Source organism: Lycorma delicatula, chromosome 2 (assembly GCF_047948215.1).
Source record: "Lycorma delicatula isolate Av1 chromosome 2, ASM4794821v1, whole genome shotgun sequence".
Taxonomy (NCBI): domain Eukaryota; kingdom Metazoa; phylum Arthropoda; class Insecta; order Hemiptera; family Fulgoridae; genus Lycorma; species Lycorma delicatula.
Genome location: NC_134456.1, coordinates 109805586 through 109827995, shown reverse-complemented (window position 1 = coordinate 109827995; position 22410 = coordinate 109805586). Strand labels below are relative to the sequence as shown.

General features: G+C 32.2%; 1 protein-coding gene across 3 annotated transcripts in view; it reads left to right on the top strand.

The window, feature by feature from the left end:
• Nucleotides 1-22410, top strand: part of dock (SH2/SH3 adaptor protein dock) — a 53704-nt gene that overhangs the window by 10770 nt on the left and 20524 nt on the right. For all 3 annotated transcript variants that reach the window (XR_012755104.1, XM_075356017.1, XM_075356018.1), the window contains 3 exons: nt 7949-8156; nt 10193-10420; nt 17088-17370. Coding sequence is in view for 2 of the 3 variants with exons in the window: in XM_075356017.1 (XP_075212132.1) it covers nt 7949-8156; nt 10193-10420; nt 17088-17370 (719 nt within the window). In the remaining variant the exon portion in view is untranslated. The remainder of the gene's footprint in view (nt 1-7948; nt 8157-10192; nt 10421-17087; nt 17371-22410) is intronic.

The following is a 22410-nucleotide window of genomic DNA, read 5'->3' as shown; positions in this document are numbered from 1 at the left end:
AGTCACTTCTCAGTAGTTATGTACCATTATTTATAGCTTCAACATCATGCTGTAATTAAGATAGCATTAGCATTGCCACTGCCTCACTGTCACTGCCACTGTCTCACCAGAGTTCACTTCTGCACCATTTCACTACACAGCCATTTGCATTTAATTACTTCAATTTGTTAAATTCAACATACAATTAATTATATTTGTTGTTCACAAAACTGCTTTTGATATCAACTCAACTATCAGATCTATCTTTAATAGTTAATTAACTGAAAAAATAACGTTTTTTTTTTTAAATTTGACCACTGTATGCATGACAGAAAAAATATCTGCACTGTAAAATACTTTAGTCTGTTATTAAAATTAAAGATTTTGCATGGGTACTTAATAAACATTTATCTACATCATAATATTTTAATTAAATACTAATATCGTTTACCACAAAAATTTTGTTAAAAGCTGTTTCTACAAACTATAATTATCAATCTTGTTATAATATGATAACTGTACTCATGTTTTTGAAATAGTTGAAATGATGAGATAATACTTAATTTATTTAGTGAATGATTGAAAAAACATAACATTTATTGCAATAAGTATAATTTAACAAAATTGTTATTAGATTTACTTTTTAATATCTTTTTATTATAAAATTTGAAAATTAAGGTTGATTTTGAATTTTATTTTATCTTGTATTTTAATTACTATTATTATTGCATGAACGGGTAGGAAGTGCATGTGGATTTGTTCATTTTCATTTGATTTTACCAGCCTTAAGTTCTATTATTATAATTATTTTTATTGTTGTGGCATAAGTTAGTGAGTGACATATAAACTGATACCAGAATTTATAGTATGATTGATTGACTATTCCTCGTTTTTGAGAGAATTTAAGTAATTTTCTTTCCCCCTCATCTGGATGTTAACAGTTGACATTCTGACATTTTAAATCAATCACAACAATACATAATACTTAATCTTTTTCAATCCTTTGTAGCTTCTTTTTTTGTTGTGATCATAACTTTTTTTATGATGGTGGATTAAAAAATTGTTTAACTGAAAAACCATTTCTAAAGTGTGTTTTTTTTTTGTGAAGGTAGGATGTAAGTTTCCCACTTAAAGAAAGAACAATTTCTACATAAAAAATTCTGTATTACCAACAATATTTTATTTGTTCACTGTAAAAGGAAACAACTGAAATATTGATTTTACTGATTTTTGCAAACATGTTTTTGTTATACTTAATTTCATGTAATTATTATGAGTCACCAAATTAAGTAATTTATTAATTAGGTTATAATTACAGCCACTATAAAATGTTTGTATCATCAGTAAACAGAAAATTCTTAGAAGAAATTGGTTTAAAAAGACATTAATGAGAATGAAGAATGAGATGGGCCTAACATGGAGTGAAAGACACCATGATCATTAATTTGTTTATTAAAATAGACAATTTTTTGGGGGTTAAGTTGCTGGTCATAATGTTGCATATACATAATTTGTTCCCTATCTGCTTACTTAGTTGGACTAAAACAGTCTTCCTTGTTCTTTCCTTGATACCATATATTTTCATCTTTTCAAGTAAAATTCTGTTAAAAGTATCAAAGGCTTTTTGAAGTTGGTAAATGAGTTAAATGTTATGGGAAAGTTGTAACAGAAATTCTATAACATCCTGATACTTCAAGAGGTTGGGACAGGCCTCTAATTGTAATGGTGCAAGCCATACTGTTGGCCGTTAAGAAAGCTCTTTTATGAAGTTGCTTAATTTTCTTATCTGTAAAGTTGGGAAGATAACTTTAAAGTTAGATTCAGTTACTTATTAAATTTCATACTGATGACTAACACTATACTTACAAGTGATTATATGGCTAAAAGGTGGTTTGGATACACACCTAATAAGGAGAGTTCATTCTTGAGATATTAAAACAAAATTTATCTTCATATTTAATTATAATGCGAATTTAGTTCATAAACTAGCGTGAAGGTGGCCAGATAAATATTGACTAAGTACTTTATACAAGGCATACTCATAAAGTAAGGGCCGTCGACTTATATGTAAATATTAGCAGGTCTGAACACAGTTCTATGCATGCAGGGCCATCTATCGGCTATTTACAAAGTCACTACAGTTGTTTTGATTCAGCAGTCACTGTCCACAACAATTGTTTCTCCCATTAGTTGTGAACTACGTGCTGTGATTCAATTTTTGTTTGCAAAAGGATCTTCAGTTGCTGAAATTCATCGGGAGATGTGCACAGTATATGGACGTACAGTAATAAGTGAAGGAAAGGTTAGACAATGGTGTCGAGACTTTAAAATAGCCATAAAAATGTGCGTGATGAAAAGCAGAGTGGCAGGCCCAGGTTTCAGACTGACAAAATCATTGAACAAGTGAATGGAAAACTGTGATGTGATCGGTGATTGACAATTAGTGCTCTGGCTGATGAATTTTCAGCATGTTGGACACACCTCTATCTACATGATTGTCACAGAAAAGCTCAGATATCAGAAATTGTGTGCAAGCTGGGTACTGAAAATGCTCACCAACCAACACAGGGAGCAAAGAATGTGCAGTGGATGAGCATTTTTGGACTGCTATCAACAAAATGGAGAGAATTTGTTTTCATTGTTACGGGTGACATGTCGTGGATATCATACACCAACGCAGAATTGAAACAACAGTCAGTGCAGTGGCATCATTCAAGTTACCCAAAACTGAAAAAGTTTAAGCAATCTCTATACTCAAGTCAAAAAATATTGGCTACCATTTTTTGGGACAAAAAGGACATCGTTTTGGTTGATTTCATGGAACATGGATCAACAATTATAGCTGATATGTATTGCAAAACATTCACCAAACTGAGATGTACAATCCAAAATCGATGACACGAGAAACTGTTGTCCAGCGAAATCCTCTTTCACAATAACACGTGTCTTCACATCGCTGTCTTAACCAAGAAGATTTTTCATTGGGAACTTTTTGACATCCCTCCATATAGTACTGACCTTGCACCTAGCGACTACTTCCTCTTGCATTTGAAAAGTGGCTTGGTGGACAACAGTTTGAAAACGATGAGAAACTCAAGACTGCCGTTGTCAACTGGTGTAGTGTTACAAAAAATGCTTAGAACTGAATGGTGATTATGTGAAAAGTAAAGTAGTAAACTAAAACTAAGTAAAAAACCTTTTCTCGCTCGTTAATTTTTTTTTAATGATCAAACAGCCCTTACTTTATGAATATGCCTCTTACTTTTAGTATAAGAAGTTTTTAGTTTAATTTTAATTGTTATGTAAATTAACTTCGTTATTGACTAAATCAACTGGAGCAATGATGTTAGTGATCCTGAGGGGAAATACCAGAAAAATGGAAAATATTACTTAACCAATAGCAAATAAGTCCAATGTGTTATTTCTCTAATCAATTCCACTCAAAGCACCATTGAAAAGAACATATATAGTGTGATAGTTGTGCATTTATTTTTCTATAGATACTAAGCATTTGATTGATAGATCATTTGAAACAGAATATTCAGAACAGTGTAACGCATCAACATTCATTAAAATATCAATTTCATTATGTTTATTATACAAAGATAATTGTGGTTTACACTTGCCATCACACCACCCCCACTAGTGATTAGTATTTGCTTTAACATGACTTCTTATGTTTCATATGGTGTGACTCAAATATACAAAAAATATATTCTAATTGATAAAGTTTCTCAAGTTTTGTGTTTGTTGTACTAATTTTACTACATTGTGGTTTAATATAATGCTACATATTATACTATCTAAATTTATATTTTTACCAGAGTAACAACAAGAAGTAAACATAAAAAAAATTAATCTTAGTTATTTTATTTATTCTTGGTGTTGGAGGAAATGTGAGTATTCAAAGATGAAAGTTCATATAATGATTTGAATATACTTCTCATTTCAGTGTGAGAGATTTTATTTTACTTGTAAATTTGGATACCCCTGATGATATTTTGGTATAAGTTTAATTTGTTTACTAAGAAACTAATTATCATAATTATCTGTAATTTCCACATATTATATTGAGAAGATATTTATAACACTTATTACTCATATTTATTAAACATTTGATAGTTGCATTCAACAATTAATTTGCACTGTTATTTCCTTGGTATTTAGGTTTGACTTACTAGCATGTTTCCTTTCCACTTGGAGTTAATGGGTTTTATTTATCACGTAATTGTATGGTCCACATACTTTTTCAATTTTTACATCTAAAAGCATTTTGATGCTGCATGTATGTATAATTGGCATGATTATTTTGGCTTTTATAATTCTTGCATGTTTATTTTTTTACAGGATTTGAATGTGAACAACATTTTAATGATATAGTTGATAACCCCATCCTGCTAATGAAACTGTTTATAATACATTGTTTCATAACAAAAGGGGTATACTAATTTTTTATTAAACTATCTACCTTAATCTTTTTTATATAGTTGAGAAACTTGTAAAACAATTTTGTTACTAGAGAAACAAACTCTGGCAGGTTTCTCCAACCTGCCAAAGTTTGTTTCTCTGAGAGTAATGGTGTTTACCACACATCCATTTAGCTCCTGTGAATAGACTGACGGTTTCGCTTACAGGGCTTAATGGAGTGTGTGAAACAGTATGTTTGACTAGAAGAAGGCAATAGGAACCATCTAACTCTGTCTTGTTCCTTGTTATGTTTAAGAATGACGTGTCATCTTTAAAGGGGGGTATGTTTTGCGAATCATTCCATCTTTTACTACCGTGTTGTAATAATTCATAAAAAATCGATTACTTGAAATTAAAAATTTGCTCTATTAAATCTTTAATTTTGTAAATAGAAAATTATTTTTGAAAAATTCTGGACTTCTGCGGTAAAGTTTTTTCTGCCGTAAGTGAAAGATCCAGATTTGAATCCCAGGCAGCCTTTGCTTTTTTTCACACATTAAAATTCCCATCTATTAAATTACCTTGCTTAAGTCTTCAGACTTCCCTTGGTAAATTAATCATAATTTGACAAAGAGAAAGAAAAGTTTTAGTAAAATAGAGATAATTAATTTACATTTTTAACGTTTACATATTCTTTTTAATTATGTAATAAAAATATTAGCTACATTGGGCCTAGCAAGCCAATTGTGGTAATTGTATTTGCCTATATACACACCCCAGACCCAGCAGTAGCTGGATTACTGGCTGGGAAAAACTACAAAACAAAAATATTAGTATATTTTTTTATCATCACATTATAGTTTTAATAAATTTACGTAAAGCTTTAATTATTTTTAAGTATTCTCAATTAGTTAAACTACCATTACAGTTGTGGGTTTGTCAAGGATAAAAATTTAATCATAATTTGTTTGAAGGTGTTTAAATAAATGAGAATTTTAATGTTAAAATCAGAAATTTTGATATGATATTATTTATAAAAAGATTTTGGTATGAAGTTCCTACAGTCTAAATTTCACTGTTTATATATATATATAATTACTTCCTTACACATTAGCACTTTAAGGGGCTCTAGCTATTCCTAAAGAAATCTATACCTAAAAAAGGTTTAGAAAGAAAAGACTCCTAAAATTCTTGTTTATTTGGCAAATATTTTTAATATTTAAAATAAATGCTTGAAACATCTCTTTTTCTGTATCTTAATTGCTACTCTGAATACTTTTTCAGGCTTCAGATAATTGCTTGTCTTATGCTATTGAGTGATTATAGTTCTGTTTTTTAATATATCTTTCTACATTATAATATTGAAATGTTGACACATCATTGGGTAAAAGCAAAAATGTGCTTGAAGACTAGCTAAAAATATTAATTCTATTGAGTTTTAAATCTAAACTTCATAGATATAATTTTTTATTCAGTTCTGTGATGCGACTTGATAATGTTCTCACTGTTGTTTGTCATTTGTTAATGCAATATACTTAATCTAGCACCCAGGAAGCATCTTTATCCCAGAAAAGAAATTTTTTGACCATTTTTGGGCTCATTGCTGCAGTGTTGATAATCCCTCATTGAAGTTAATAATCCCTCTTCCCTTCTAAATATTAGTAAACAGGTAGACTCTGATGGCACTAAATCTTGGTTGTATGGAAAATTGATGTAGCAAATTTCCTTGAGCTTTAAAGTCATGTAAACATTTTAAGTGACATTGGAGGGAGGATTTTCTTGGAGAAAATAAACAGATGAGCGGAAGATTCCTCTCTTTTTGGAGCAGATGGCTGTCTTAAGTATATATTTCATATCAGAACGTGATAATAATTTGTTCCGCAAGAAAGTTGAGATATTCAAATTTGGCATTTGTCTTTTGTAGTGTAGATGAGTTTGAATGTTGCCATTGCATGCCTGTTTCTTTTGACGTAGTGGTGAAATTGTACACTTATATTTCATCAAGTAGTATGTGCTTCACTACCTTTCATTCAGTCCAGATTTAGTTCCATCAGGGTATTTCTTGTTCTCCTCACTTAAGAAACATTTAGTAGGGAAGAAGTTAAACTTCAGTCAGGAATTATTAACACTGTAGAAGGATGAGTTATTACAATCAAAAGATTTCTTTCCTTTTTTAAGTTGCTATAGCCTAAAAAACTTGTTATTCATTTTCTAGCAGAATTTGTATGACAGTAACCAATTTTTTCTTGTATCAGCCTGCAAAAATGTGGAACCTACATAGAACTCAGCAAGTGAGGATTAACTTTGAGACTATCTCTTGCTATAGTTTTTGTTCTGCCAACACTTATTTCAAGCTTTTCAGAAATTAGCATAATAGCATTCACTAATTCTCTTATATAATTGCTTCAACTTGATCTGTTTGCCTTTATTGGCTGATAAGTATGATTCATTTTCAGTTTTCTCTTGGTTCTCTCTGAATAACTTGCACCCTTCACACATTTTGTGGTGAGAGAGCTCACACCCATACTAATTTTTAAGTGTCATATAGATCTGAGATTGATTGTTTATTTAAAAAAATAATAATAAATGTTGGATGAAAAAAGTAATGGTACTTTGTACGTCCTGGATAGACATGTTAATTAAAATTGACAGTATGAAAAGAAACAGCAACCAACATTGCTGTTGAAATTTTGGATAGTAATTATAAATGAGTATTTACAAAAATATTATAATTATAAAATAAAAATTTTAAAAAGAACACAAATAGATGAACATATAATTTTGAACATGATTAATTATTTAGTTGGCATACCTGTTTTAATAGTTGTAATCATTTAATTCAGTTGATCATAAAAACTGTATCAGATTTAACATGTAATGATAGTAATGCTTTACCTTTGATTAATCCATAGATTGAAAAAGCTTTTTATATTAATTGGTAAGTTTATATCAAGATTGCTATTTGAGTGTTTATAAGTGATTTATATATATATATATATATATATATATATATATATATACTTTTTATATTTTAAATTATATATATAATAAGTTAATTATTATATAAAATATATTAATTATATATATTATTAATATACATGTTACTCATCAAAATGTAAAAATCTCAGGTGATATGAAAGCTGGGGATGGATAGTGGATCAACAACTGGCTTTTTGCTACCTACAACATCCTATGATGGTAGTATTACTTTAGACACCCTAGGAAATATTGTACATATATTTACACTTTCTAAACTTTGATGAGTAATGTATATTTATATAATAATAATAATTATTATTATTATGTTCATATATAATTTCCTGATCTTTAAATTTATATTGAACCCCAATATGCATTCAAATCAGTTGAATCTCACTTATAGTTAAAAATTTTTATTAATTAATTAATTTACAGTTTGTTGTTGAAAATATTTATATACACATGTCTATGGACTTATATTATTCTTTACTACTGATTTTTTTTTATAAACCACATTAATGGTTTGTTTTGTGAATTATTACATTTTTATACTTAAAATTGTTATTTACTAAAATCATTACAGGCAAGTCAGGCCAAGATGATGTCTGCTATGTGGTGGCAAAATATGATTATGCTGCACAAGGTGCCCAAGAATTGGACTTACGTAAAAATGAAAGATATCTGCTATTGGATGATTCTAAACACTGGTGGCGAGTTCAGAATGCCAGAAACCAGGCCGGATATGTACCTAGCAACTATGTCAAGAAGGAAAAGCCATCACTTTTTGACAGGTTAATGACGACAAGTCATATTTACTTATTCATTTAGTTTTATTTTCTCTTTTACTTCAATTTTTTTTTTTATATTAATATTAGAGGAAAGTATTAATGACCCTTTTTAAGGACTTTTGTGTTCTTTTTGATTTTAGGGTGGTTTTTCCTGGGTGAAAAACGCTTCTGCGTTATCACCCCTCACAATATATTTGTTGCAATAAAATAGGATATATCACATTATATATCTCAACTAAAAAATTAAAATTTCCAATTGCTGTGCAGCAATTGGCATGAATATCTGAAACACTACAATATTTTAAGTATTTAAGTATAAATGAGCAGCCCTAAGAAACTGTTTAAGTTAATCAAATTTAAATTTTGTTAAAATATTTTTTTAAATTGTTAAATTTTTATCTCATTTGAGCTGATAAAAAAGGATATGCTCTGTGTGATAGAGGTTTGGAATATTACTCATTTGGTATTGTTTGGATTACAGAACAGAATTTTAATATATTATGGGAGGCTCACCTTTATTCACTGATTTTATCGTCAAACAGGAAACACTTCTGAGTTAGTTCATAGGTATTACCCAACCCTCCCAAACTGTCCAGACATTTCAACACTGTAACTCAAAATTCCCTGAATCTTTAACATGAACACACTGCGTGTCTAAATAAGATACTCGGATTGTTATTGGGGAGAAAGAGCTGAAGAATAAGAAAAAACTCTGAGCAGGGAAATTCATGTAGGCTAAAATTTTTCTAAAACATTTTATTGGTTTAACAGATTTGTCTAAAGTTTTGAAGTATTTTCTTTAGGTAAAAAAATTTAATTAATTTCTGTTTATTAAAAATGTATACAAATAGAAGAAGTTTAGAATTAAAGTAACAGGTATAGATTATGTAGTTATGTTTAGTTTTTAAGAAAATTAAGATACAAGAAGATAAGGAAACTAACTCACTTTTCAAATGGATAAATTTAGCTATATATTACTGATACAAAATTAACAAACTACTGGTAAAACTGATTTTTAAATTTGATGATAATAAATGATTAATTGCTAAATCATTTTGTTCATTTGTTATGAACATTGTTTCATTTATTGATGTATTGATTACATTGTTTTACACACACATACACAAATACACAAGGGCTGTTTAGAAAATAATTTATGTTTTGAAATAAAAAAAAAAATGTATTATGTCTGTTTGAAAGGGACAATCTTTAACTATTTTTCTTCATAGTCGCCATTTAAATTGAGGCACTTACCATAACGATGTAAAAGCTTTTCAATTCCTTCTCTGTAGAAATTTACCACTGTAGATTTTTGTCACTCATCTTGCACAAAACTTGTGATAACCAAGCTCCCCCAATGCAATTTCATGCAGTAAACTAGTGAAATTTGGGGGAAATTAAGTGACAGTTTTGTAATCGTAATGTGGCCATTTTTACAAATTTTATCATTCATTTTCATCATCAGTTCCTCAGTCACAAGGCTAGGCCAACCACTGCAGTCCTCATCATGAACATTGGTGCGGCCATTTTTAAACTGAATGCACCACTGCCTCACTCCATTGTTCATGCATTGTTCAATCTGTACACCTCATAAAGTTGCTGATGAATTTCAATTGGTTTAAGGTTTTTTTGCCAGTAAAAACCTAATCACTGAACGCACATCACAACTCGGGGGATTTTCTGTTGAAGCGCACATTTCAATAATTTACAACAAAGAAAGTAGAAAAATCACAGTTTGCACGCTACGACAGCTTGATGCGTACTGAGTGTAGAAATGTTTTGACACCAAGATGACAGCTCTCTATCTCTCCATGTTAGGCACAAACTTAAGGTACTTTCTGGACCGTCCTCGTATATAATATATATATATATATAAAAACATAATATCATCAGTTTCTGTATATATTACAGAAATAGTATTATAGTAATATTATAATCTTTAAAATATTTAAAATATCTAAAACATTCTTAAGATAAGATTTTACATTATCATAAAAATTTAAGTATTTCATTTAGTATTCTATTTATTTTTTTAACAGTATTAAGAAGAAAGTGAAAAAAGGAGGAGGAGGTTCTAAAACACTACCATCCAGTAGTTCACCTTGCAGAGCAATGGAATCGCCAACGGTTGCTAGGCGATTACCAGCCGATCCATCAGAGGCGATTGGTACTGCCGTTGTGAAATATAATTATCAAGCTCAACAACCTGATGAACTATCTCTTATTAAAGGCACACGTATACTCATATTAGAAAAAAGTAATGATGGGTATGTTTTAATAAATTTATGATTTTGGTATAATTATTTATATAAGTATATCATGACTAAGTATTAGGCATTAAATAAATAAATATCTATTTTCAGTATTGCTTTACTCAGAATTTGATAAATTCTCATATTAAAAAAAAGTCATTATTCTACAGATGAAAATAATTATTGAATAATAGTAATTTTCTTTACAAGGCAACTTATAAATATTCATTATGAAAATTAGTTTCTGTATACTTTCTTACCATAATGATTTTTATAAATTAATTATCATTATATTTTGCTACTAGGATGCAATGTAATAGATATTTATAAATACTTGTTTCACATTTCAAGAGCAGCTTTAAATCTGTTAAAATGTCAGATTTATTTTTGTGTTTACTTAAAATACTTGAATAAACGTTCATTGGTTTAGATAAATAGAATTTATAACTAATAAAGTTTATTAATCAGAAGATGTTCTTCACATTAACATTTATATCATCATGCAATCTTATTGAATACTATGTTCATCCAGAAAGTAAGAACTGTTAGTGTATTGCATGCATGCAACTTCACTCACAACAGTTGGTGAAGGCCAGCTGGTCTTAGTTGTTCTGCTAGCGCTGTATGAAATTTCATATCTGTACTGTGACATGGAGTGATTTTGCATGTGTTTATAATGAATAAGTAATTGAAAATCCTGCCAACTGTGAGTACGATTGGACAAACAATTTTTGATTGCGCAAGTGTTCATTCTGTGGAAATCATCGTCAAACTAATGTTGTATATGGTGATAGTGTAAAAAATGGACTTTTGACTCGTGGAGTTTGTTTGCTTTATGACAGTCACGTCCATATGCTGTGAAAGAAAATTTGTAAACTTCTCAAAGGTTTCAGATAGAATGTTTTTGATCATCCAATATACAGTCCAGATCTTGCTCCAAGTGATTTCCACCTGCTTACAAAATTGAAGGAGTTTCTTGACAGGAACTACTATGAAAGCAGTGATGTTGATGTCAAGACAGCAGTTGTTCATAAGTAGCTCAGTGGACTAGTGGCAGACATCTTTGACAATGGCATATAAAAATTAGTGTCGTGATTTGACAAATGCTTGAACTTAGGACGTGATTATGGGAAAAATAGCTAAAATATGTAATTATAATGCATATATTAAAGTTAAAATAAATATATTAAATTCATTATAAAATAAAAATGGTTTTTACTTTCTGGATGACCCTCATATAAGACTGAAATGCCAAATTTGTTTAAAGGTTCTGATTTCAAAGTTAGCCACTACTTTTTTTAATTGGTTAGCTTAAAAGTTAAAAGATTAAATTATAAATGTTTTTTTTAATCTTTCATTAATTTGTGTACAACTTAGGATCTTCATTTTTTTTCTTTTCATTAGATTCTTTAAATTTATGCACGCAGATTACCCCGTATGTTGTTGTTTCATACCTATTAAAGACAATACACTGATCCTTCCTCCATTATTAACCTTTCTCTTCAGTTGTTTCTCATGTATTCTTGGAGAGTCATAATGTGACTTGTTTTTGATTTGGTGTCAAGTTCTGATTCTCCTCTAATGTAACATGTAAAGAGAAATGGTAAAGTTTTGTCAATATTAAATTTTTTTTTTGTCTTCAGTCATTTGACTGGTTTGATGCAGCTCTCCAAGATTCCCTATCTAGTGCTAGTCGTTTCATTTCAGTATACCCTCTACATCCTATATCCCCAACAATTTGTTTTACATACTCCAAACGTGGCCTGCCTACACAATTTTTCCCTTCTACCTGTCCTTCCAATATTAAAGCGACTATTCCAGGATGCCTTAGTATGTGGCCTATAAGTCTGTCTCTTCTTTTCACTATATTTTTCCAAATGCTACTTTCTTCATCTATTTGCCGCAATACCTCTTCATTTGTCACTTTATCCACCCATCTGATTTTTAACATTCTCCTATAGCACCACATTTCAAAAGCTTCTAATCTTTTCTTCTCAGATACTCCGACTGTCCAAGTTTCACTTCCATATAAAGCGACACTCCAAACATACACTTTCAAAAATCTTTTCCTGACATTTAAATTCATTTTTGATGTAAACAAATTATATTTCTTACTGAAGGCTCGTTTAGCTTGTGCTATTCGGCCTTTTATATCGCTCCTGCTTCGTCCATCTTTAGTAATTTTACTTCCCAAATAACAAAATTCTTCTACCTCCATAATCTTTTCTCCTCCTATTTTCACATTCAGTGGTCCATCTTTGTTATTTCTACTACATTTCATTACTTTTGTTTTGTTCTTGTTTATTTTCATGCGATAGTTTTTGCGTAGGACTTCATCTATGCCGTTCATTGTTTCTTCTAAATCCTTTTTACTCTCGGCTAGAATTACTATATCATCAGCAAATCGTAGCATCTTTATCTTTTCACCTTGTACTGTTACTCCGAATCTAAATTGTTCTTTAACATCATTAACTGCTAGTTCCATGTAAAGATTAAAAAGTAACGGCGATAGGGAACATCCTTGTCGGACTCCCTTTCTTATTAGGGCTTCTTTCTTATGTTCTTCAATTGTTATTGTTGCTGTTTGGATCCTGTACATGTTAGCAATTGTTCTTCTATCTCTGTATTTGAACCCTAATCTTTTTAAAATGCTGAACATTTTATTCCAGTCTACGTTATCGAAAGCCTTTTCTAGGTCTATAAACGCCAAGTATGTTGGTTTGTTTTTCTTTAATCTTCCTTCTACTATTAATCTGAGGCCTAAAATTGCTTCCCTTGTCCCTATACTTTTCCTGAAACCAAATTGGTCTTCTCCTAACACTTCTTCCACTCTCCTCTCAATTCTTCTGTATAAAATTCTAGTTAAGATTTTTGATGCATGACTAGTTAAACTAATTGTTCTGCATTCTTCACATTTATCTGCCCCTGCTTTCTTTGGTATCATAACTATAACACTTTTTTTGAAGTCTGATGGAAATTCCCCATTTTCAGAAATATTACACACCAGTTTGTATAATCTATCAATCGCTTCCTCACCTGCACTACGCAGTAATTCTACAGGTATTCCGTCTATTCCATGAGCCTTTCTGCCATTTAAATCTTTTAATGCTCTCTTAAATTCAGATCTCAGTATTGTTTCTCCCATTTCATCCTCCTCAACTTCCTCTTCTTCCTGTATAACACCATTTTCTAATTCATTTCCTCTGTATAACTCTTCAATATATTCCACCCATCTATCGACTTTACCTTTCGTATTATATATTGGTGTACCATCTTTGTTTAACACATTATTAGATTTTAATTTATGTACCCCAAAATTTTCCTTAACTTTCCTGTATGCTCTGTCTATTTTACCAATGTTCATTTCTCTTTCCACTTCTGAACACTTTTCTTTAATCCACTCTTCTTTCACCAGTTTGCACTTCCTGTTTATAGCATCTCTTCGTATACACACTCTACCTCATCATTATCATGGGCGCTTGTAGGCATATAGACGTTAACAATCGTTGTCGGTTTAGGTTTTGATTTTATCCTTATTACAATGATTCTATCGCTATGCGTTTTGAAATACTCCACTCTCCTCCCTATCTTCTTGTTCATCACGAAACCTACTCCTGCCTGCCCATTATTTGACGCTGAGTTAATTACTCTAAAATCACCTGACCAAAAGTCGCCTTCCTCTTCCCACCGAACCTCACTAATTCCTACTATATCCACATTTGTCCTACCCATTTCCTTTTTAAATTTTCTAGCCTACCAACCTTTTTCAAGCTTCTAACATTCCACGCTCCGACTCGTAGAATGTTATTTTTAATTTTCTGGTGACCCCTTCCTTAGTAGTCCCCACCCGGAGATCCGAACGGGGGACTATTTTACCTCCGGAATATTTTACCAAGGAAGGCGCCTCCATTATTGCTATGTGAAAATGCAGAGAGCCACATTTTCTTGGAAAAAAAGCAGCTGTAGTTTTCCATTGCTTTCAGCTGCGCAGTACTCAGAGGACTGAGTGATGTTGATACGGCCGTTTAAGTCGTCCTGACTCTCGCCCCTAACAACTACTGAAAGAGCTGCTGCCCTCTTTCAGGAATCATTCCTTAGTCTGGCTCTCAACAGATACCTCTCCGATATGGTTGCACCTTCGGTCCAGCTACTCTGTATCCCTGAGCACTCAAGCCCCCTCACCAACGGCAAGGTCTCATGATTCATAGAGGAGGAATATTAAAATAAAAGAATATTTTTTTTTACGTCTCATAAAATGTTTGCAAAACGCCTCATAAAATGTTTGCAAAAAAAAAAGAGAAAAATGTAATAGATTTTTTCAATTCTTGATTTTGTTGTAGCTTTTACTTGACATATACTTAACTCTATTATGTTTGCTAAATGTTAAATGATAGGAAAGTAATACTGTGTCATGATCTATTTAATCTCATATTTTGTTTTGAATTTATATGAGACATGTAATCAGAGCCCGTCCTTTGTAACTATTTGTTGAATAAGGATTTTTCTATATTCAGACTTTCCTAGGATATTTCCTTTAGACTAGGTATGCACTCTCTTTAATTAATATTCCACTTCATGTTGATTGATCAGATTTTCCTTCTGTTATTTAAAATAGTTAAGGCATTTGGTACATAATTGACACATACAATTTAATGGTAGTATGGAATGCTTGTTTTCTAGAAAACATCTATAACTTTCTTGGCTGTAAATTGTGTATCAGTCAAAACACATACACCTTTAGGTTTATGGGATCTTACCTATACATTATTGTTATTTATTAATTAGGTTATTCAGAAGATTTAAAGTTAAGTTAGGTGTTAACCAGTTTTAATTTAATCTGCTGTAGGACTTACTGTATAGCATCTTAACCAATTGTAATTTAATCCAGGTCCTGCAGCTTAAGCTACAGATTGTTAAGAATTAAATTATTTATTTTATTTTTTCAGTGAAGAAATAGTTATAGTTCAATAAATCCTTTTTATATAACATCTTATTTTTAATAATATTGTTCTTATATGAAACAGTTCTAAATTAATTATTTTTTATTAATAAATTTATGTTATCTAAAATAATTATTGTATACATTCTATGAATGGTTACAAAGTCTGTATTTCTAGAACAATTTAGAAATGCATCTAGAATGACAGACTATTATATTTTCAAAATATATATGTTTTAAGTTAAAAAAAAAAAATAGAGAAAACAACAAAGAGTCATGCATTGTATAAGTGCAAAAGAAATAAAGTTGTATCATAACACAGTTATACAGAAAAGCTGACAACTCAGTTGTAGGACTTTCCCATCATGCAACATTTTTCTGGTGCACGACTTACATTCATACACACACACACACACAATATTTTTCTACAAAAGCTGCATCTCAATGCTACACTAGCACTCCTTGTTTTGAGAGGGGGTACTGTACTATTGATGCAGTTTAGCCACTTTTTTAGTGCATTTTTTGGGGTGGGGGTGTGATTTTGAAAAAAGTATTTTTGCAGATATTATTTTTTAATTCTTAAAATAAATGTGCCTATAAAAAATAAGACCTTAATTAGGCAAAACTCCAAGATAACTGAGGGTGACCTTGCTCTACAGCCTCACCCCTTGACTTTTTAAATTGAAAATTTAAATTTAATAGTATCAATGTCCATTTATAGAAGTAATCTGACCAAGTTTGGTCAAAGTTGGTCCAGTATGGAGATACAAGGTGTGAGACATTGAACACACACACGTATGTGTGAACATCCAGAAAACTTCCATCCGGTTTTTTGAGTTTCTTAGGTGTCAAAACACTGAGTTCTGGTCAAAGTGCATATGTCCAAATTGGACCAATTAAAATACTTTCCCTTCTACAGCTGTTGCACTAGAAGGAAAAGTAAAAATGAGATTACTAAGCTTTTACATAAGATATACATAAGCATAATCTTTTCTTAGTTTAATATATCAACAGGAAAGTTTTCTTTCTCAAAAATAAATTGATTAAAATGTTATGCTGCAATGTTTACTAGTTTATATTAATGATGGACTGCACACAATAATGTTTTTAAATTACTATAAAAAGTTATCACTTTTCCACACAAATGCAACTCTAACAAAATTACAATATAACATTTTAATAAACTGTGAAATGATAAAAACATTAAAAAAAGTTGTGGATGAGTATTATGATTAAAGATTATATGTTATCTTTAATCATAGTACTCATTACTATGTTAATAGTGTTGTATGTATTCAACACTATGTTGACTGTACACTATGTTATATGTTGACTGTACAAAATGTTAAAACATTTATTTTAAACTACAATATTTGTTAGAGTTTCAAATTTAAAGTGCAGGGTCTGTTACTAGAGAGTAGAACTTGTACTTTCAGTTACTGTATTACCAGTTTAAAGTTTCTTTTTAGTTGTAGATTTTAACTGTGTTGTTTACTAGGTTAACAAGTAAAAACCAATTTCTCTAATAAAATATACATGAAAATATTTTTGAACATTTGGAACTATGTGATTCTAAATTAAATTATATCTGCAAATTGTAAAGCATAATTGCATTTAAGTTTAAACCTATGTTGATAAAAAAAAAAAAAACTAAAAAAAAACTGTATTTTATATATATATATATATATATAACAAAGCAATTCAGAATATCTGATTTACATGAATTAATATTTTTCATTGCAGGTGGTGGCGAGGTCAGAGTGGCTCAACTGCTGGATGGTTTCCGAGCAATTACACTCAAGAAGAGGGTGAATTGGATGATACCCTTCATACTTATGCAATGGCAGAAAATGTCCTTGATATTGTAGTGGCTCTCTATTCTTTCACATCAACCAATGATCAAGAATTGTCATTTGAAAAAGGTGATCGCTTAGAGATCCTTGATAGGCCTCCTTCTGATCCTGAATGGTATAAGGCACGTAATGGGCATGGCCAAATTGGATTAGTTCCCAGAAATTATCTTCAGGTTTGTGATGTGTTTTTTACTGTTGTTTTTGATTAATATTATAAAGTTTAAATTACTGAGAATAGTATTGAATATCCCACTGTCTTGCCACCATTACCAATTCTAATCATTTCTGCACTTATGGAAAGTGAGGAAATAGATTAATTACTGTGTTTTTTTTAATATATTTAGAAATCTGCCACAGATACATAAAACAGGCAGATAGTATATATCTTATATAACTTATATATCTTATATAACTATACGCAGAAAGGTTTTTACTAGTTTTTTATATCTGGTAACAAAAGTCACTACCTTGTTGAATAAAACTAACATATTCACTTCAAATAAGGTTTGTACACAAAGTGTCTTTCCTCTTCAACAGATGTACTGTAGATGCTGTGGAGACCTGAGACAAATGGTTTTATTTTATGACCTGAATTTAGTTCTTTAAAAACAAGTAAATCTCTTGGGACCTCAAGTTGATTGGTTTCTTGGTGTAGGCTTTCACAGCATTCAAAAAAAAAAATTCATTCGCATTGGGACTGGTTACCTTTGTGGGATTTCTGTCAAATCGCATCAAAGACCTCATTAACATAGTCATTCACTGCAGTAGCATAACGTAGTAGACCATCATTGTGCTGAAAGTAAACATTTTCAAATCTATGGAAATTCATTCATAGCCGTATCAGTATAGGTAACTAGATACTTCTCTCCTCTTGCTGTACCTTAAAAAAGTGTGATTCTTATTAATCCATGGCAGGATATTTCACTTGCAAACTGTTATACGAGACTGGTTTTAATGGATTTCAAGACAAGCATTGTTTCCTAGGTACTGGTAACTATAATAGTGCTCTTTTTCTGACTGGATAATTTAGAGATTGGTTCGAATCTCCTTGTTCAACTTGAATCAACATCAGAAGTTGTCAATCATACACATAGGGTCTGTATGATCGTGGTGTATCTTCAGGTCCTGGCTTCCGGATCAGTATCAACCTCACCCTCTTCCAGTCTGTTGGTTTGTGTTCATTTATCAGCATGTGATTCATTACACGTAGAAGTTCTACTGGAGCCAGATCCAACAGTAACTTCACCACCTCCACTGGTATTCCGTCAGGGCTGGGACTCTTGTGAAGTTTCATTTTCCTCCCGGCCACTAAGAGATCATTCATGGGGAACAACTCAAGTCCCTCTGCTGGAATCTCTTCTCTCTATGGTTCTTTTCCTTCCAGGAACAAATCCCTGAGATAGTCTCAAACTTGGTTCTCTGACAACGCCAGGAGTCTCTTTCCAAATTTGCCAGTAACAATTTGAAAAATCCCTTACCCCAGGGATCTTTGTTTACACTGGCACATAACTTCCTCAAGCAGTTTTCTTTTGCACATTTAATTGCTCCTTTGCAATCATCTCAAGCTGTAATATATTCTTGCTTGGCTCGCATCTGGCGGTCCACATCTCCATGTCTATTGGCTTGCTGGAAGCCCCTTTTCAGTGACCAAACCTTTCAACATAACTGGTGCAGTTCCTCGTTCCACCAGTAGGTGGAACGAGGAACTGCATTTCTCTGATGCTGAAACTGTCACCCTCGAGCAGGCGCACTCCTCTGTCACCACCTCTATTAGATCCTCCAGTGTGTTCAAGTCTGTCAACCGTTGTCTGATGTTACGCACAAATCTTATACATCCACTCCTAGATGTAATGATGTAATTAGTTACAATGCACTTAACAGTTCACCCACCGACCTACCTTGTATATTATGTGGCGATGATTCAATAGTGTCTCTGTGTCAAAAATTCTCCAGTTAATTCACCAATCTGTTTGCTCATCCTTCATGCATGTGAGGTCAATCGCCAAGCCAGAACTGCCTCTCGAGTGTATTTCCAATCCCATTCACACAGGTTAGACCCAAAGAACTGATAAGGTCACTGAGATGTTGGCCTCTTAGGTTGCTCACCTCTCTGGAAAAATTTGGAGACTTCGCATTGAAATTGCCCATTACTAATAGTACACCATCACCCCATCTGCGAATCTCAACGCTTATCTGATCCAGAAATGCCACAAAGCTTTCGATATCGGTGTTTGGGGAATGATAGGTCAAGAAAGCTACCACCCCGTCTAGGTCTGCCCATGCATATCCATATCCTACATCTCACAACCGGATACCTGACCTTGATAATCCAATCACTGCAGCGTGCATGTTATCGACAAGCGACACTGATCCAAGAGTCATTGCTACATTTGACTGTGACACTAGGAGGACATCCAGCCCCTCGTTGATGTTGTCTCCCAGCATAAGTCCATCGCTCATTTGCTCTGATTTGCTTTAAATTGCATGAATTTCATGCTAAGGATGCACACTTCTCTGTCCTATGGCCCTTCAATCCACTATCATGCATGAAGCTGTTTGTATGCAGGCTATCCTTTGGTGACCCGGCGTCCCACAGTTATAGCAATGCTGCATTATACCGATGCCCTTGCAGTTAGCTGCAACATGCCCTGGAGCTCAACATCAGAAACATTTCTCTTCAGGTTCCCTGATATCTGCCCTGCAACTGACCCAGCTTTTCTTTACTCTTGCTTCATTCAACCTCTTCACAACATGATACATGGTATGACCGTTATATTCTTGGTCTCACCAAAAGCCGGCCGAACCGATGTAACTCTAAACCCATTCTCCGCTTCTACTATTAGAGCCACTGCTGTATTTATTTCTTCTTCAGTTTGTGCCTCGATTTGTTTTATATGCATTAATGGTATGTTGGCTACTCTGACTTCGTTTCCACCTGAAGGTCTGTGGCTTTATTACATAATGCCATCTTAAGTTATTCGGCATTCTAGCTCCCCTTCACCCTTATGCATAACTCTTCTCTTGTTCCTTTCTTGAGGAACAGGATCTCTCTTGCCTCCTCCTTCATTATTGTATCCTTCATGCTCTTCCTCCTTGAAGGATATCGCTTGGTCTTGTTCTTTTCATTCCCTTAGGTTCTGAATTTCCCCCTCAGGTTTGTGAGGTGGTCCGTAAACTTCCCGTAGTGTTTTCCTCTTCTTCAGGTCCTTTTTTCTTCTCCATGTCTCTGGTTATGAACTGATCGATTCCTTTGTATGTTCACTGGATTGTGGGGCAAATTTCAATTAATTTGATACACCACTCAACCTGGTTTGGAGGGGGGGTCTTGTTGGACAAGAGGTCCTTCCATCAAGGTATCATTTACTGATATTTCATTTTCCATCTTGGCAGACACATCAAAGACTACTTGTTTTTTTTGTGGTAGTGCTATTTTCTTTAAACACCGCATGATTTGGTAGATAGTATGGATTCTCGATATCGCTGCTACATGTTGAATAATCCCTTGTATTGATGGTGGAATCATCCGCATATGACCAAGTTGAAGGTATTCATTCATAAAATTATTATAATCAGTTCATAGAGAACTGGCTTTGTTCTGTTTTCTCTCTAAAGCCAGGTATCTATGTTGGGCATTGTTAAGAGAGTTGCCTAGAGGAATATGGTTCAGAAGTTTTGGTAATTGTACAATATATCTTCCATCTTCTCTCTTCAAGTTTTTCAAAAAGTGCTGTTTACATAAGTTTCCCTCTTGGGTGCGAGTGTTAGTGACAATCTCTTCTAATTCCCAAAACTTCAATTGTTTTTATATATTCATTTTAGAATTGGCTAATGTTACGCAAGGAGATTTTTCTTCTGAATTTGCGAACAGTAACCTTCCAGCACAATTATCGATCTTAATTTAATTTCTTGAACAACTGGAAAATTCAAGTTGTTCAACATGATGTTGTTCAAAATTGATGTTCACCTTTCATGATTTGATACTCTTTAATTAAATGTAAGTATAATTCAAATCCAACTAACATGTCTACATTACCAGGTGTATTAAAAGTACTATTCGTAAATGTCACAAACTTCAGAAATTTCTACGTATTTGTATTTATATGTGCAGTAGGCATCAAACTTGTAATATGCAATAGAACAAAACATTTAATAGAAATAGAATAATTCTCATAGTTGGAGTAAATTCAATATTTACACTATATTTTGTCGTAGCAGAAACGTTATTTATCCTGAAGACCGGTAAATCTTCTCATTGTAGTTTTAGTCTTAAGCGCTGCACCATGTTTTTGGTAAAAAATTTAGCCTGAGAGCTAGCATCAAGTAATACACAGCAGGATTGCAATTGATTGCCCAAATTTTTAACCCTAACAACAGCCGTAGCAAGAAAAATCTGAGTTACACTTTGAATTTTTAAACTAAAATAATTGCTACTTGCATTTGTATTAAAATTAGAAGCATCGTTTTCAGCAGTGCATCTATTTTCAATTTCATTTTTGCTCTTTGAATTAATTTCCGTAGAATTATGATTAGACTCAATTTCAAGTTTTCCCTTATTATGTAAAATCGAATGGTATTGTTTACAATACTTACAACAATGAGAATTATAACAATCCGTAACATTGTGATTGTTATTAAGGCAATTAAAGCATAGTTTGTGTTTTTTGACAAATGATATTTTACCACCAGATGGTAACCTAAGAAAATTTACACATTTATACAGCAGGTGAGATTGCAATACGGGCATTGCAAATTAGTTGTAATAGTATAAGCATGCGCCTGATAAGAACTATTTTTAATCCACTTGGATTGATTAGATAGAATGTTTCAAAGACAAGAAAAACTCCTAGTATTTCTGCAGTGGATTTCTTTGAGATATTGAGGCAGAGCTCTCTAACATTTGTCTCCCCTTTTCTAGAAAAACAATAAATTCATCGAAGATAGGAAAGAATGAGATGTCAAAATGGATCCCAAGATTGTACAGTTGATTGATCTAAGTGTTGTGCAAATAAATGAATTAACATAAATTCTGCATAGTTCGTATCGATTTTTAATGCCTTTAAAGCATTTGTATTACTAGAAATTGTGTCAATAAAATTAGCCAATCCAGTGGCAGATTCATTGGGAATACTCTGTATTTCCAGTATTTTGTGAGCATGTTTTATTGCTTTTGAGACGCTTGTTTGCATATCTTGCTTCAAGTAAACTCCATGCAA